The 15,583-nt window shown below is 51.4% G+C and overlaps 8 protein-coding genes across 8 annotated transcripts; 5 read left to right on the plus strand and 3 right to left on the minus strand.

The window, feature by feature from the left end:
- The first annotated feature begins 244 nt into the window (after positions 1 to 244).
- On the plus strand, positions 245 to 2,046 carry BDV14DRAFT_181147 (FAD-binding oxidoreductase). Its single transcript, XM_073770018.1, has one exon. The coding sequence runs from the start codon at positions 307 to 309 to the stop codon at positions 1,915 to 1,917; it is 1,611 nt and encodes a 536-aa protein (XP_073624064.1). The 5' UTR covers positions 245 to 306; the 3' UTR covers positions 1,918 to 2,046.
- BDV14DRAFT_204100 (aspartic peptidase domain-containing protein) lies at positions 2,032 to 3,551 on the minus strand (the record flags this gene model as incomplete). Its single annotated transcript, XM_073774448.1, has 5 exons — positions 2,032 to 2,068; positions 2,116 to 2,520; positions 2,684 to 2,763; positions 2,812 to 2,927; positions 3,005 to 3,551. 5 exons carry the CDS (start codon positions 3,549 to 3,551, stop codon positions 2,032 to 2,034), a joined length of 1,185 nt encoding a protein of 394 aa, XP_073624065.1.
- Positions 3,552 to 4,185: 634 nt separating this feature from the next.
- On the plus strand, positions 4,186 to 4,959 carry BDV14DRAFT_204101 (uncharacterized protein; the record flags this gene model as incomplete). The annotated part of the gene is made up of 2 exons (XM_073774449.1): positions 4,186 to 4,375; positions 4,436 to 4,959. 2 exons carry the CDS (start codon positions 4,186 to 4,188, stop codon positions 4,957 to 4,959), a joined length of 714 nt encoding a protein of 237 aa, XP_073624066.1.
- A 662-nt stretch (positions 4,960 to 5,621) lies between these two features.
- BDV14DRAFT_181149 (phosphatase PAP2 family protein) lies at positions 5,622 to 7,562 on the plus strand. The gene is made up of 2 exons (XM_073770019.1): positions 5,622 to 6,599; positions 6,646 to 7,562. Exons 1-2 carry the CDS (start codon positions 6,073 to 6,075, stop codon positions 7,277 to 7,279), a joined length of 1,161 nt encoding a protein of 386 aa, XP_073624067.1. The 5' UTR covers positions 5,622 to 6,072; the 3' UTR covers positions 7,280 to 7,562.
- A 363-nt stretch (positions 7,563 to 7,925) lies between these two features.
- BDV14DRAFT_129561 (aromatic prenyltransferase) lies at positions 7,926 to 9,921 on the minus strand. Its single transcript, XM_073766076.1, has 2 exons — positions 9,360 to 9,921; positions 7,926 to 9,308 (listed from the first exon to the last, which is right to left on the minus strand). The coding sequence occupies exons 1-2, from the start codon at positions 9,585 to 9,587 to the stop codon at positions 8,169 to 8,171; spliced, it is 1,368 nt and encodes a 455-aa protein (XP_073624068.1). The 5' UTR covers positions 9,588 to 9,921; the 3' UTR covers positions 7,926 to 8,168.
- BDV14DRAFT_181151 (uncharacterized protein) lies at positions 9,888 to 10,725 on the plus strand. Its single transcript, XM_073770020.1, has one exon. It carries the CDS (start codon positions 10,256 to 10,258, stop codon positions 10,523 to 10,525), a length of 270 nt encoding a protein of 89 aa, XP_073624069.1. The 5' UTR covers positions 9,888 to 10,255; the 3' UTR covers positions 10,526 to 10,725.
- A 620-nt stretch (positions 10,726 to 11,345) lies between these two features.
- BDV14DRAFT_181152 (CRAL-TRIO domain-containing protein) lies at positions 11,346 to 13,244 on the plus strand. The gene is made up of 4 exons (XM_073770021.1): positions 11,346 to 12,330; positions 12,379 to 12,420; positions 12,469 to 12,568; positions 12,618 to 13,244. Exons 1-4 carry the CDS (start codon positions 11,533 to 11,535, stop codon positions 13,151 to 13,153), a joined length of 1,476 nt encoding a protein of 491 aa, XP_073624070.1. The 5' UTR covers positions 11,346 to 11,532; the 3' UTR covers positions 13,154 to 13,244.
- Positions 13,245 to 13,622: 378 nt separating this feature from the next.
- On the minus strand, positions 13,623 to 14,363 carry BDV14DRAFT_204105 (putative endoglucanase; the record flags this gene model as incomplete). Its single annotated transcript, XM_073774450.1, has 2 exons — positions 13,623 to 14,228; positions 14,277 to 14,363. The coding sequence occupies 2 exons, from the start codon at positions 14,361 to 14,363 to the stop codon at positions 13,623 to 13,625; spliced, it is 693 nt and encodes a 230-aa protein (XP_073624071.1).
- Between the last annotated feature and the right edge of the window lie 1,220 nt (positions 14,364 to 15,583).

The following is a 15,583-nucleotide window of genomic DNA, read 5'->3' on the forward strand; positions in this document are numbered from 1 at the left end:
AGACGACTCATGGTTCCTTGCTGCCGAGACGGCACGAGTGGACTGGCCCTGAATTTAATCCTCCCTCAGCCAACCACACTGCTTTCTGTACGCTGAGCGTCGATCGCATTTTTCAGAGCCCCCTGCCAAAGTTTGAAACAGACTCGTCCAGGCTCAAGCCGAGGTGCGTGTTTCGTATCGCGTATAGCCGTGTGGCCGACTGGACTAGCTTTGCCTTATGGAGAACTGACCCATCAATTGCGGCGGTGCCGCGGCGGACCGTCTGCTTCCATTGTCTTAGCTTCATCGCATGATTATTAGGGGTCGATGGTGCTTTATTTAACGCCATGCATCCGCCGCTGTCGTACCTGCAGATTGTCCAGACTGGCAGACACCAAAATCCGATCGCATCGTCGCAGCGACACGTGGAGGATGTTACACTCGCACCAACTCAGCTACGGCATCCTTGCCCTGGCTGCCTCCGCCACAGCCCTGTCCTCCTCCCCAGGACCCCTAGCCTGCGCAAACCTCACCAAATCCCTGGGCCCCGAAATCGTCGTCACGAACCCGCTCAACGCGCAATACACCGACTCCGTAAACACCTACTTCAACACCGAGCAAAGTAAATACAAACCCTCCTGCATCGTCTACCCAACAACCGCAGACCACGTTTCAACAACCCTAAAGACAATCCGCGCATCGGACTCCCGCTTCGCCATCAAGGCAGGCGGCCATAACCCCAACGATTTCTACTCCTCCGTCGACAAGGGCGTCCTCATTGACCTGTCTGACCTGAACGAAAAGTCCTACGACGAGGAATCCCAACTCGCGACGTACGGGCCCGGCGGCGACTTCGGCGATGTCTACGATTACTTCCTACAGTGGAATCGCACGGTCGTTGGCGCGCGCCTTGCAGGCGTCGGAACGGGTCTCGCGCTGGGAGGAGGCCTGTCATACCTATCCAGCCAATACGGATTAGCATGCGACTCCTTCCGCGAACTGGAAGTCGTCCTCCCCTCCGGCGAAATCGTCACAGCCTCCGAAAACACCAATTCCGACCTGTTCTTCGGTCTCCGCGGCGGCGGTGGAAACGCATACGGCGTTGTAACGAGGTACACGGTCCAATCTGTCCCCGCCAATACCTTCTACGCCGGAATCGTGGTGTACCTCTTCCAGCAAAACAGCGACGTCCTTGACGCAATCTCCAACTTCATCACATACAACGAAGACCCGCGCGCCGCTATCATCGGGACATACATGAAACTACCCACCCCGGACTTGTTGGACCTAAACCTCGACGAAGCAATCATCATGTTCCTCGTCTATGACGGCACAAAGGAAGAATACGAACAGGGCAAGCCGTTCAAGAACTTCACGGATATTCCGCACCTGCTTAATACGCAAAAAGAGATGGATTACAGTGGTGTCGTGAATATGCCCATCCCTGGCTCCGCGGAACTGAATAGTGGGAGGAACCAGTTCCGCGTTACGGCGCATAATGGCGATGCTGAGGGGATATCTAATCTCAATGACCTCTACGAGGCCTGGCGCGACTGGTCTGATGAGAATAAGGGGAAGTACCTTATTACATCTTTCGACATCCAGCCTATCCCGCGCTCTTTGACCGACGCGAGTAATAGCAATTTCGGCGGGAATGCAATGGCTATGCCTGACGGGCCTTGGTACTGGGTGAATTACCTGCTCACTGCATCCCCGCTGCTAAGCGAGAAGGATCTGAAAGCTGTCCAGGATAGTTATCGTGATCTTGTGAACTCTGTGCCGGCGACGGAGGGATTACCGCTGTTTATTAATGATGCGGCGCATGATCAGGATCCGCTTGTGACTTATGGTGGGTATGAGAAGTTAAAGGTGTTGAAGGGGAAGGTCGATCCGGATGGGTTCTTTGTTAATAAGACGGGGGGTTGGAATTTTCCTTAGATGCTTGGTAGGTGGGATTGGGGGTTTATTTGTATATAGTGTTGATGGATGGTGATAGTTTTCAGTTTGGATTTGGATTTGGTAGCCCTGGTGGTATACCTTGGAATCAATTGTTTACAGTATTTGTGCATCGGCAAGACTATCTTCTGTACTATCTGCTGAGCAGTCACCACTTTCCTAACAAAGCAAAAGCAATACCCCCCCACAACAGCAAGCATCCCGAATCCAGAAATGCTCATCCTCCCAGCAGCCCCAGTATCACCCTCATCCTTGCTTTCCTCATCCACAGACCCATCCTCAGACCCAGCATCACCGCCGGACCCCTGCACCCCTTCCGCAGCTTCCAAAGAGCGAGTATCATCATCGCCGGGACTTGTATTTAATTCAGCGAAGCCAACCTTCCCCTCATCATAATCAATAGCCAAAAACATATTCCTCAGAAACTCCACGCCGATAATCGCCCTCTCATCCCCAGCAACATCGCCGCCATCCCAAGGCCCAAAGACACACTGCTCCAAGTCCGGGTCCGAGCCCGCAAGCCGGTTAAGGGGATACCTCCAAGGCGTTGTTATTGTTGTATTTCCAATAATCAGTGAAACAGTCCTATTTTCATTCATTCGTGAGCAGGGGAGAAAGCGCTCTGTTATGTTATACGCCGAGTACAGTTGGTCGGTTACGTCCTTGGGCAGAATGGTATATTTCAAAGTCGAGATGGTGAATTACGTTTCTTCGGTGGTGATATTGCTCCCATTTTATTCCTCGGTACTTGTAACTTGGAGACTTGACACTGGGAGACGGGGGGATGCTGTCTTCGTTCAGATCGTATGTGGTTAGTTTGCCGCGATACTGCGCGGTATTAACTCCTCCAAAAAGAACCTCGCTTTCCTAATCAACGGCAGGATTATTCCACAGACTGAACGCCCGCGCGTCGATTATATCCGCGTCGACAAGGTCATTCAGGATACTGACCTCCGACGCATTCCCAGACGCAGCCATGACATTCTGGACACCTGGTACCCGGTCAAGCTCACATTAACACAGGTCAACCCAAATCAATAGCTAGAACAGTAGATAACTCGCAACATACTACCCGAAAACCCAGACCCCGAATAAACCGAAACATTCAGCGTCCTCTCACTCCCCTCCGTCCCCATCGTAAGAAGATCCGACTCCTCGCCAAACAAAACGAGCCACTCGTCCTCGTCCCACTCATAGAGGTCTCTCTCGCCATACGCCCACGTGCTCGAGGCATTAGGGTAGTATGGCCCGAACTGCGCGCATTGGCGCTCTTCGTCGGCTAGCGAGCAGCTTTGGGTTCCGAGGGCATAGTTGAGTGTGTGCTGCGTTGCGTTTATGTCGAGGCGGAGGGAGAGGGGTTGGCCTGGTGTTCCGAGGGTTGTGTTTACTTGGTAGGCTCCCTGGTATGGCTTAGGTTGGTTAGTTTTCTGCCTTGGGAGGGGAAAGGGAGGCTGAGGAATAGGTATATCGTTGTTCCAGGCGCGCACAGCAAGGACGCTGGGGCTCTCTCTCTTCGCGATAAGGTTGGTTGTTGCATCGTTCATCCGGGTGGTGGGAGTGATGGCCGTTGCTGTTGCGAGGAGCGCAGCGGCGCTTGCGAACGTTGAGGAACGCATTTTTCTCTTCTTATGATCGCGCAGCTACAGCACAGAATGATTTGGAAAGGTTTTCTTTTTATCAACTCTGGTTGGGGGATCGAGTCACTCAAGGCTTCTTGAGGCGAGAGGCGAATCTAGATCTAGTCCTCTCTGGGGCGAGCTTGGTGGGTTCAGACACTCAGGGTCGTATTTAAGAGTACACTTTTGTCCAAGGGTCCTAGATTTGAGGACCAAATTCGGTATCATGGTGCGATGCATGGTCTATCTTATCGGCAGGTGGTGTTTTGATTCAGCCTCGGCATTGATTGACTTTGTGGACAGAAACTTCAAGCCATGAAAGCAACAATCCAACTCCGCCCTGAACACTAGCCCCTCTAAATTAATAAGAAAAGAAAGTAAATGTGATCCAACTGCATACTACTGGACCCGGCGCTTACAGAGTTTCGTCCACGATCGGTGCATCTGTAGGCGCCGGGGGCGGGCCGATCCCTCAGTGCAGCGTGAATGTAACCGCCTGTATACTCGATCCGGAGACGGGCGCTTTATTTATAGTTTCAAAGGGGAGGAGTTGGAGGGGTATATATTGCTTGACGCTGGATGTATTATCCTCTTATTTTATTGTATCTATAGCTGTCAGACTTGAGAATCAAGCATGGCGTTGTTGAGGAATCTTTTCTATCTTCTTTCTCTGTCTTCGGTTTCGTTTGCTGGTGAGCAGGATGTACTTCAACCAGATATACACCCTTCAGAGCAGGGTACTTTGCGATCGCATGGCTCTCTTGTCCTTGTTACAAAGACGATAACCTACGATGAACATGTCCTTCCAACACTACCACCAGATGGTAAGTCTCCATCACCTTACTGCCTCGCTCTCAACTGTACTGGACTAACAAATATTCCAGCACCTACCCTAAACACCCCAGAAAACCCTACTCTCACCTGCATCCCATCAACTCAAGACTGCTGCTCCGCATCCGAACACTGCTTCCCAGGCGACTACTGCTACATCCACTCCGGCAAGATCCGATGTTGTCCCGAGGGGTTAGAGTGTTATCAGCTTAGCGGGGATGTTTGCTATACCCAGAACGTTGTTTGGTATGAGGGGGTGCATATTGTTGGAGAGTTTGATGATCAGAATGGAGATCTGGAAAGAGAGGTTATTACGTCCTGGGAACTGCAAGAGGCAGTGCAGGAGACAAAGACGAGGGTTACTGTTTCGGCGTCGTATCCTGCTGAGGGGAGGGCGTCTTTTGCGGCGCTTAGTGAGAGCCTAGTCCACAGTGCGATAGCGACGAGTTTATCGCTTTTGCTTGATGTTGTTCCAACGAGGACTGTCACGGGTAGTAGGACGCCTACGGCCACGGCAGAGTCGTTCTTGGATGAGTTGTATCTGGCAGATGAGGGACAGGTTGTTATGTATTTGTGATTGCATAATTCTGGATTGTATTGTACTATACAATGGTACATAGTCTAACGGCAGAAGCTGGTCTTCGCCACTATTTGATCCATCCTTGAAGGTAGTACCATCAAAGATATATATTTCTCGAGCTCCTTGGCATTGAAAGCGCGGTGCTGAAAGCCGAAAATATTCCGCTGACTAAGAATACATAATTTTCGCGGCATCGATTTCCGGAGTTCCGGAGTTCCGGTCCATGCAGGAACTGAATCTGACACCACGTGACCGCCTTTCTTTGTTTTTGCGGTCTCTCCCTCGATGGCTGATACTTGTTCTTGAGGTGTTTTCTCTCGATGAAGTATACCATGTTAGAATAATATTATTTCTATAACTATTCTGAATTGTGCATACTGCATAGTGGCAATGTTAAGGCTGAGGGGGGCAGTGTTCGCATTGACCAGGTCAGATTACGCGGATACGAGATCCACGCCTTTTCCACCTTTCTGTGCAGATCGGAAAATCGTAAGGCTGGAGTAGATGTAGTTACAGATGGATGAAAGTGTTGAGTATTGAGAAAGTACAAGCTAAATAATTGATCTATTAAGGATTATAGTATAGAGACATAAAGGAGCAGAAAATAATGACTCCTGCCAGAGAGTATAGGTATCCTTGAGGCTGAGGTGAGCAGACTTGTCAAGTAAGACTCCGCTCAGCCTTGTTTTCTCCTGCTCTCCCCTTTTCAATCCTTGTCCTTCCTTTTCCACGGGCGCTTCATTTGCCCTCTCGTGTTTTTAACTTTATTGAGGGGCTGCTTTCTTGTTTCACCTTCCTTCTAGCCTGCCTCTCTCTCTTTCTGCCATTCGATCTCTCCTTTTCGCTGCTCACGTGCCTTGTCCTCCCTGGTCAAACTCCCAACACCACCTCATCCGTGCTCTACGCCTCGTCGCACAGGTTTCATAGCTTCACCTCTGCCTGTCTGCACCGCACCGCAGCTATGGCCACTAATGGGACCGAGAAGATTGACCTGGGGAAGCCCCAGTTTGCTTCCCATTCGTGGCTCGAGCCCGTCGTGCGTCTACCCCGAGTCCGCGTTATCAGACAAGATCTAACCATTTTTTCTGCTTCCAGGTCGTCTTGAGCATCATGTTCACATCCCTCTACGTTAATCGCTACAAACATTTCAAGATCTTCGACAAGAACCGCGACCCCGTCGCCGAACGAGAATTCCTCAAGTCCGACGTCGAAGCCTCCTCCGCTCCCCTGTCAGACGACCAAAATGGCCGAGCAGACCCTCACGAGTCGAAGAAACGCGTTTACGGATGGTTCGTGATCAGGACACCCAACTCGTCGCGGTTCGCTAGGCATATACACAGTCGGCTTGTGCAAAAGTTCCCGTTCCTGGTGGAGATGTTCTACTGGGTGCTCAACTACGCTTTCTACTCTTGCACCAAGGCCGTCTCGCAGTCCTTGTCTCCGGCTGGTGTGGATGTTGTCCAGCTTGCTCAGGATCATGGAATTTCTATTCTGGACTTGGAGCACAGCTCTGCTTTTAGCATTTTCTACCCGATTGAAGAGTCTGACTTTCAGTCGTTCTTTCTCATGAACCACCCCGGTTGGATGACTTTCTTCAACCGCATTTACTCGCTTGTCCATATCCCGGGAACTGTCGCGTGAGTACCCCAACCCACTCTGACTGTCTGTATACTGACTGGTTAGTTTTCTGTCCTGGTACTACTGGGCCGCTCCTGACCACGACCGCTTCGCAACCGCCCGCCGCACAATGACCCTAGGCAACTTTGTCGCCTTTATGGTCTTCTGTTTCTACCCATGCATGCCTCCCCGCCTCCTCCCCGAATTTTACAACTTTCACGACACCGTCCGACAAGAAAACGCAGAGAGCGTCTGGGTCGGCGGCAAGATGGTCAACCAGCTCGCCGCAATGCCGAGCTTGCACTTTACCTACGCCTTTTGCATTGGCGCAACCTTCATCTATCACTCCAACTTCTGGTCGATCTTCAACGGCGGCCGTCGCACAATCCGCTCGATGATTACAACTGTTATTTTCGTTGTACTGGGTATCCTATACCCCCTCCTCGTCCTCTCTGTTATCGTTGCAACAGCCAACCACTACTGGTTCGACGCGACCGTCGCGATGTTCTCCGTCATCATGTGCTTCCTGCTCAACAAGGTCTGGCTCATCCTCTTGCCGCTTGAGGACCTCTTCCTCTGGGCGACGCGTCTCGAGAAGCCCGTTCCCACGACCGGATCTCGCTACCGCAACAGCAACACCGGCCGAACAAAGAACGAGGAATTCGAAGAGTCGGAGCATCTGCTCGAGCGGTACTCATAACGGACATGATACGATTGGAGTGATTGGAATTGCGGTTGTACATTTACATGATTATCATCATCGTCATCAACGAAATGGCTTCGTTTCTGGATCTGTCTGGACCTTAGCGTCCAGTGGCCGGCGTTTTGTTTTGGTTTTTGTTCCTCCTTGCACTTGATTTGCCCAGGTTAAGGTTGGCTTGGCTGGCTCGGCTTGCATATAGAGTCGTCTCTACGCATAAAGTATATACGCTTGCATCTAGCATAATGAGCGTGCTTGAGATAGCATATTAATTGAACTCATACTAATGTAAGACTCATCCTCCTGAGCATCGTTAGAACCGTAACCCATAAGAATTTCTAGTGCTTAGAAGCCACAGTCGTCGTGCTGAGTAGTGAGTACCTCGGCCTTGGCTGTCCGATACAATGATGCAAGGGGTAACTACCTCCAGTAGATACGTTACCATCTGTCGACGAGAGTAAATCCTACCATACCTACTAGATACCTGGCGTTCGGATCAGCATTTCACCACAAACCATACAAAATGACATCTGAACCAAAAGAGGACAGGGCATTAGGCCTCTAACTTGCGACGGCGTAAGGTGGCCGTGCAGGTAAGCTTTTTACCTTCCTCTTGGTGCTAAGATTTCCGGACATCTACCTTCATCTGACGGAGGATACCTTGGCTGCAGGCCTCGGGCTTAAGTTCCGGATACCAATCAACCACGATAACTGCGAGGGGCCAGCGCGCAATGGCACCCCGCTGGAGGTCTGGCTTCTAGAGGGAAAGCGGAAGAAAAGGTATATCTGAACCATGATGGGATGGCATTCTTCGTTGTTGATTCCTGAGCCACACGAGCTAGCCATGCTCTGCTCCCATATCTCTGATCTACCTACTTCCACTCGACATTCATTTCAACCCCGGCGCCAAATAACTCGTTACATCAAATTCCCCATTCGCCTTAAGCATAAGACAGACATGCGTATGCAGTCCATGACACTCACCCAGATCCCGACCCCCAGCTAAACCTTCAAGAACACGGATGTACCCATCACAGAACGCCCCCCGTCCCTGAGCGCGCATCCAGCATGTCAACCCATTCGCCACAGTTCGATCATCCATTTGAGCTTTACGGATGGGGATATAGAATTTTATATCGGGGAGTGTTGCGCCGGGGGCTATGTCGAAGTAGTATTGGTACCCTGATATAAAGGCCGGTCGTTCATTGGCCATATCTGCTGTTCCTGGTCCGGATTCAGAGTCCGTTGATGGAGGGGGCGTTGGTGTGTCTGGCGCAGGAATGTCTGCGTCGTCGGGGAGGTCTGCTGGTGTGGGCATGATGGCCTTGATGAGGTCGTGGAGGGTACGTAGTTTTGCGTCGAGGTCTGGGTTTTTGACGCGGCCGCCGAGGGTAAGGACTTCACGGATGGAGTTGAAGCTTGTTTTGGGCGAGGCAAAGTAGAATTTTAGGCGCGAGGAGGAAGGGTCGATGTTGTCGACTGCTAGCATGAAGGGCTTGAGGTGCTCGCCTTCTGGACTCGTGTCAAGGAACTCCTTCAGAGTGTCGAGGGCGGGACTAGGTCCTAGGGCTGCAATGGCAGACATGTATTCCGGCAATGGGGCGAAGCCTTGCTGGCCTAATTTGCGCGGGCTGAGGTATGTCTTTGTGGTAGTGCCCTTGCGGCCGAACTCGAAGCAGACGAGCATCGTTGAACGGAGTGGCATGCCTGTTGGTGTCTCTGATTCCTCGACATACTTGATCTTGTCATGGTCGTAGAATGTGGATAGAAAGTGGCTCGTCCAGGTTGGGTTGAGCCGGGGAAGGATATCTGCCAGCCGCTGGAAGAGTTCGAGAGAAGGAGACTGATTGAGGGGATCAAACCGAGTGCCACTGAGCTCACTGATGGGCTCGATGGTGAGTCGGACGTCAGGACCGCTGCTTGAGGTGTCCCATTTCCACGAGTATTCCAGTGGTATCCCAATGTCCGAGACGAGCGACCTCCACTTGAACTTGCCATCAACTTCCGGCTTCGGACCTAGATAGGGCACCTGGAACTGTTAGTTTGCTTTTTGCTCTTTGGTAAATATAGGAGTACATACAATCCAGTGATAGTAGAAGAGAAGAGTCTCAAACTGCTTCCCCACGGGATAGTCAGCCTCCTCCAGCATCAAAGCTAGCTGGGGCCCGGTAAGCTTCCACCAGTGCTCATGGCTTGGGCCGCGAGAAGGTTCTAGCTTAGAGACAACATCTAAGACGTTGAATCTCGAGCCACCGCTGCCGTTAGCTACTTTGGCGGAGACACCCCCGTCAGTTGTTTGGGTCCGCATGTTGTGACTCTTGAGTGGACGGTTGATACTTCAAAGGAACGGAACCGGCAGGCTTATATCAACCTCGAGCTCGGGTTTCGGGCCTCAAGCTGCGATCTGAATGTCTTTCATGGAGTTGCCCTGTTTGCCACTATTGGCTGACGACCCATACCCTTCGTGCGCTTTGAAAGCCCTCCAGCTTCCAGGACTCGGGGTCCGATCTCGCATCGCTTAGCAGTAGCAAATATCAGGATCGCGGCTAGGTGCAGCTGTAGCTCATCGATAGGTGGGAGGGAGTCTAGACGAACTGGCAAAGCAAGGGCATAGATTGAGTGCATTGAGAAGCATGACTCCGCAACGGTCCTTGCCACCAGGATGACTCGGCAGGAAGTGCCGTCTATTCATAGTGATCGTGTCCGCTCAAGGCGCCAGCCAGTGGGAGGGGGTGGTTGTACAGCCCTACTCCTGGGCCACAAAAAAGACTGTCGCACTGCAGAGCTTCATTGTCTCAAGAACTCGGTCTCGGGCTTGAACAGAGACTCGCGATGCCGATAAGTCCGAGAGGCGCTTTTGAGTTCCAAACAGCATAAAGAAGGACATAAAGAATTGTCCATGACTCGTCCAGCGTTAGATAATAGGGCCGTTCCAAGTAGACCCAGCTCGCCTCACTAGGATAAAACCGAGAGACGATGGGAAGACGGATCAACGCGCACGATTCTGGTTATGTTGTAGCATGCTTGCATCTGGTCGTGGTAGTCGTATCTTCTGATATCGACTATCCGAGAAACCAGACGATCAAAACAACATTGTTGGTGGAGGCGAGAATAAATCAGATCACGAGTCATTTGCTCGAACAAAGAACAGTATCGTTTCTGGAAATTCTGTTGGATGCGACCGTGGGGTTCTCATATGCTCCGGCGTGGGAAGACTCAGCTCATTCGATGCAAGAATGCAAGTGACCTGCAGGCGCAAGGAGGAGTGAACGAGGTCCAGACGGAAGCGAGTGGTCCTCCTCTACCGTCTTGCTTGCAGGTTCAATGATTGCTGTCTAGTAGAACAGGCGCGATTGTATAGACGTGACTCGGTCGCTCCTGCCATGTTGACTGGACGGAGCATTGTACGCCCACTGATTGAAAGTGGAAGGAGCGAGCCATATTCACGGTCGCTTTTTCCCTATTGGACTAGACTTAAGCTCTCCGTATCTTTTCTGTACTCAGTAAGGGGAGGGAATCGCAGTTGGTTGTCCGATTGTGCCGCGGCGACGGTTCCAGGGAGGGGGATTCTGAAACAGTCTCGGCGTATGAACCGGTGACAGGGTTCCAAGATCAGCATGAGATTGTGAGGAACTCCCAAGTTTGTTGACCAATCATCAGTGCAATCGCCGAGAATCCTCGAAGGAAGGGCCCTGATTCCTGGTTCCCAAGGGGAGAACCAGTGCAATAGCCGCTGTGCAGCCATGGCTACAATCGCAACCAACAGCCCTTCCGAGACAGTTGAAAGCGACGGTTTGACTTGCTGGAGTGGAGAACCGCGGCTGTATCAGATGTCAAGGTCCGCTGTTCTTTGAAGCAGTGACTCGTTATGATAAGGGCACCATAGACAAGAGGGAGACACCGTGCTGAAAAAAGCAACAATGACTTCACGCATGGAAGTGCTGGCCACTCTTGTGTCAGAACCCTGCCAACAGCACATCCTGCTGTACTTACAGCCAATGAGGGGCAATGAGGGACAGGATAGCGCAGGATCGACTGGATCAGAGGGCGTCAATCAGAGTGAACCGAGGATGCCCAAAGCCTGTGCACTGTGGCTCTGCGGGGAAGGATGTCCTGTCTGTTGCCTGCCACGCCAAAAAGGGTTTCCCTGTTCAATCTAGCAGGATCATTCTCCTGAAATCGCATTCTCATCCTTACTTCACTTGACCTGATCTGTTTTTAAACACCAGCTACGGCATGTCGGCCGTGGAACGATGGTGAACCCGTCCAGCTCCAGCATCCCACCGGGATTCTGGGGAAACCTATCGCCAATCCAAGAAAACCGCCTGCAGCAGCTCTGGACGCTCCTGCTGCATCTGGCCGAGGCCTCTTCGCTGGGTGCATTGGAGCAGTTTGTCCGAGTGAACAGTCTCGAACCAGTCCGATCATCGCTCTCCTCACTATCTCGCCCACCGAGTCGTCGCAACTCTTTATTTGTACGAACAGACAGTGTTCTCTCTCGCAAAAACAATCGCACTTCAACTCCAGTCTACCATACGCGCCTGCTTCAGACTTTTCGCGATGTTGGCCTGAGTGGTGCCCAAATACGCAATGTTCGCCGCTTTCTCGCCCAAATGTCGCCCGAGGACGTGCGTTTCGGAATACTGACCGCGGCGAAACATGAACATCCTGACATTTATTTCTTGCGATTCCTGCGCGTGTCGAAATGGGACGTGAATCAGGCGCTGATACATTTGCTGAATGCGATCGTGTGGAGGTTGAAGGAAATGCAGGTGGATAATGTCTTACTCCCGCGGGGCGAACTATATGCCGCGGAGCATGAGAGGGACCTTACGAATCCGTATCGAGCGGACGAGGCGCGAGGGTTTATCAACCAGGCTCGCATGGGCAAGGGGTTTGTCCATGGGGTTGATAGACAGAACCGACCGATAGCGGTAGTGCGCATACGTCTGCATCGTCCTGGGGACCAGAGCGAGGAGGCTCTGGAACAATTCATTACACATATAGTCGAGTCTGCTCGTTTACTAGTGTTGCCACCGGTAGAGACTGCAGTATGTCCTTCAGGTATACTATATTTGGTCGCTAGCTAACAATACCAGACGGTTCTCTTCGACATGACGGGCTTCTCTATGGCTAACATGGTATGCTAAAATGACCCAGGGAGAGAATGACCTGCTAACATGAGCCAGGAATATGCGCCGGTTAAATTTATCATCCGCTGCTTTGAGACATACTATCCTGAATGCCTTGGAGTTCTCCTGATACACAATGCCCCTAAAGTGTTTGCTGGTACGTCTCCCCTGACCCAACGATTCCAGAGCTGCCCTGACGATCCCAGGGGTATGGAGAATCATCAAGCCATGGATGGATCCAAGGATCGTAGAAAGAACCCACTTTACTCGCACAACTGCAGACCTCGAGAAATTCATCGATCGCAACCAGCTCATCGCCGAACTCGGGGGTAACGAAGACTGGGAGTACGAATACATCGAGCCTCACCCCGATGAGAACCAGGCAATGCACGACACCGCAACCCGCGATAGCCTACTTGCAGAACGCCAGTCCCTCGGCGAGGAATTTCTCTCCGCTACATCGCGCTGGGCCTCAGCAGCCCAGGCAGGAAATCCCACCGAACTGAACGAAATATACGAGCAGCGGGAGGACATAATCGAGCAGATACGGGTCAACTACTGGGACTTGGACCCGTACGTACGCGCTCGAAATAACCTTGATCGGACCGGTGTGATTCAAGACGGCGCCTGGATCGAGATGTACCCTGAGCCCAGGACGCCTTTGCCCGCGCAGATTCAGACGGCAAAGATATTGCAGGTTGCGCAGGTGGGGAGGGCACAGGTGAAGCTTGTTGACCTTTGATTGGGTTGGGTCAATAATGATATATGTTTGACATTCGTCGTGTACTTTAGCCTGTACTCTATTAACGCTTACTTTCATCTTCAATTTGAATACAGTTCTACTTTATCATATCAATCGTAGTCAGGTGGGAGCAACGGTTCACTTTATTTTTGGTCTAGATACAAAACAACTCCATACATGATTCATACTAACAACAAATAAACAACGAAACAGAACATAGCATAACACTCAAAAAATAAAATCCCCCTCTTGCAGGAGCCAGTAAAAACTCGCTATCTGGAGAAAACCTTGAAAAGGACAAAACACCAGATAAGAAGGGAAAAGGCATCCTCGTCCCGGCGGCCTGGCACGGTCAAGTAGATAGGTACAGGATCAACGAACTGGGATGGGTGACAATTTAGATCCCAAGCAGAAATAACATCATACAAATCAAAAAAGAAAAGAAAATGCGACATAAAAAACAAACAGCCTAGACGGCAGTCTGCACAGGCAAAGGAGGAGAACCACCAACAGAAATGATGGCCGCCATCTTAGGCCCAACAATATCCGCTGCAGGAGCCGGTACAGGGGCAGCACCAGCACCAGCAGCACCAGGAACAGGACCAGGCTGATTCCCCTTCCCAAAATCCGGATGACACTCACAAGTCCCCCACTTCCCCCCCGCCAAATGAGGACACTCCGTTTCCACAAACTCAACAACAACATTATCCCCAAACACCCCCATCCCACCCATAATATCAAAATGCACGCCATAACCCGCGGAATTCAACTCGCCCGGATTCGGACACCAAGCCTCGTTCCCTGCGTAGGGACACAAATTCGTCACCATAACCGTGATACTTTTCCCTTCCTCTCCGCCGGCGCCGCATTCTGGGCATGTTGAGACTCCTGTTGATGTTAAGGTGTAGCATTTGCCGCAGCCGGACCCGCACCAGTGGTTTTGGGGGCCTGCGGTGTCGAAGAGGGACTGGGAGGCTGCTGCGGTGTAGAGGCCGTGGCTTATGCCATATTGCCAGGTGAATGTGCCCATGTTGGTGCCGCAGCCGCAGGCGCCTTGGAGGCCGTCGGAGTAGTGCTGCGGTTGTTAGTATGGAGGTTAGAGTAGAGGGGGGGAGGGACTTACAGTTGTAGTTGCCAGGCCGGCGCCAACATAGGTTGTGTTAAAAAGGGTCGTTAGGACCGCGAGAACGGCGATGTTGGTGAATCGCATTTTGGCGGATTGAAAAGATGTACGAAAAGATGTAGTAGTAGAGAGGAAGTTGATACCGTAGAAAAGTGGGTTGAAAGAATAACTCAGTAAGACAGAGTAGATGAAGTAGAGTGAGAAATCACGAAGGTTTTAAGTTGATTTGTCGCAAGATATTTGTTTGCCAAGGTACCTTCTGGAGGTAAAGTAGAGAGATAGCAGATAGATGTAGGAGGAAAGAGAAAACGGAGAACAGCGAAAGCTGGGGGGTGACCTTATACCCAGAACCCCAGACCCCCATCAAGCGGTGGCAAGAGAACAGTCATAATAGACTTTGTCTGCTCATGATAGAATGGACAGGAACAGCCCAAGACAAGAACCACGGCAGGCAAAAAACGAGAATAGTTCGACAGGAACATCAGGATTGTATAGCCCAACGCTGAATGAAGCAGGATATGAGTCCAGATCTCGCCGAGATTGGAATAGGCCTATTCCGAGCGACACCCATGACGGTTAGACTTTCTTCCCCAGGTTTGATTGAATGGGGTTTACGGAACATGCGTCTGCGCCGCCAAAGCTTGTTGGGGATAGAGTTAGGGTTTCTACACCCCCCTGAGCCAACGGGAACTTCAGGAACAGGCACCTGATACAGAACGGCATGCCTGCGATGCAGCCTTTGGCAGGGAATTTCTCGGACAGCAGAGAACCTCCTTCAAGACCCTAGAAATGCACTTCACTGAGTTCATGACAGCATCAGACCACCTCAGGATTTAGGTCCCATTCGCGAGGAATGATTGAGTCTCATAGTTCCGCTATTCGAGGCGACGCGCCACCTCCTAGCGGGTGATCCAGAGAGATGCAATGCCTGTGACCCCCTTCGCAAGTGTACTTCCGATGATGACGGGCGTCTAACCTAGATAAACGAGCAACTTGAAAGAGGCATATCATTTGGGTTGAAGTTCCGCAGCCGCGACCACCGTGTCACGGAATGCAGGAGATAGCTGATCGAGATGTTAACTGAGTTTCAGAAAGGGCAGGGCAGTGCAAACTGAAATTGACACGCGCGTTCGATATAGAGGTTTGGATCTGGAACAGCGTGGAAACATACCATGCGGCTCGGCTACATTGTCCGATCCTTGTTGAGGAATAGGTTGATTGGGGTCTAGACCTACGTAGCTGAAGAAGCCCAAAGAATGGGCTATCGTGGCGGGGTTCACATCCTCCGACACAAAACTTCAAGGCAA

Source organism: Aspergillus stella-maris (genome assembly GCF_047715825.1).
Source record: "Aspergillus stella-maris strain CBS 113639 unplaced genomic scaffold BDV14scaffold_69, whole genome shotgun sequence".
Classification (NCBI taxonomy): domain Eukaryota; kingdom Fungi; phylum Ascomycota; class Eurotiomycetes; order Eurotiales; family Aspergillaceae; genus Aspergillus; species Aspergillus stella-maris.

Coding starts and splice junctions, on each gene's coding strand:
- BDV14DRAFT_181152 (XM_073770021.1), top strand. CDS start 11,533: ATGGTGAACCCGTCCAGCTCCAGCATCCCACCGGGATTCTGGGGAAAC. Junction 12,331..12,378: donor TGCCACCGGTAGAGACTGCA/GTATGTCCTTCA, acceptor TAACAATACCAG/ACGGTTCTCTTCGACATGAC. Junction 12,569..12,617: donor TGCCCCTAAAGTGTTTGCTG/GTACGTCTCCCC, acceptor TGACGATCCCAG/GGGTATGGAGAATCATCAAG.
- BDV14DRAFT_181147 (XM_073770018.1), top strand. CDS start 307: ATGGTGCTTTATTTAACGCCATGCATCCGCCGCTGTCGTACCTGCAGA.
- BDV14DRAFT_129561 (XM_073766076.1), bottom strand. CDS start 9,587: ATGCGGACCCAAACAACTGACGGGGGTGTCTCCGCCAAAGTAGCTAAC. Junction 9,309..9,359: donor TCTTCTACTATCACTGGATT/GTATGTACTCCT, acceptor TAACAGTTCCAG/GTGCCCTATCTAGGTCCGAA.
- BDV14DRAFT_181151 (XM_073770020.1), top strand. CDS start 10,256: ATGGGAAGACGGATCAACGCGCACGATTCTGGTTATGTTGTAGCATGC.
- BDV14DRAFT_181149 (XM_073770019.1), top strand. CDS start 6,073: ATGTTCACATCCCTCTACGTTAATCGCTACAAACATTTCAAGATCTTC. Junction 6,600..6,645: donor CATATCCCGGGAACTGTCGC/GTGAGTACCCCA, acceptor CTGACTGGTTAG/TTTTCTGTCCTGGTACTACT.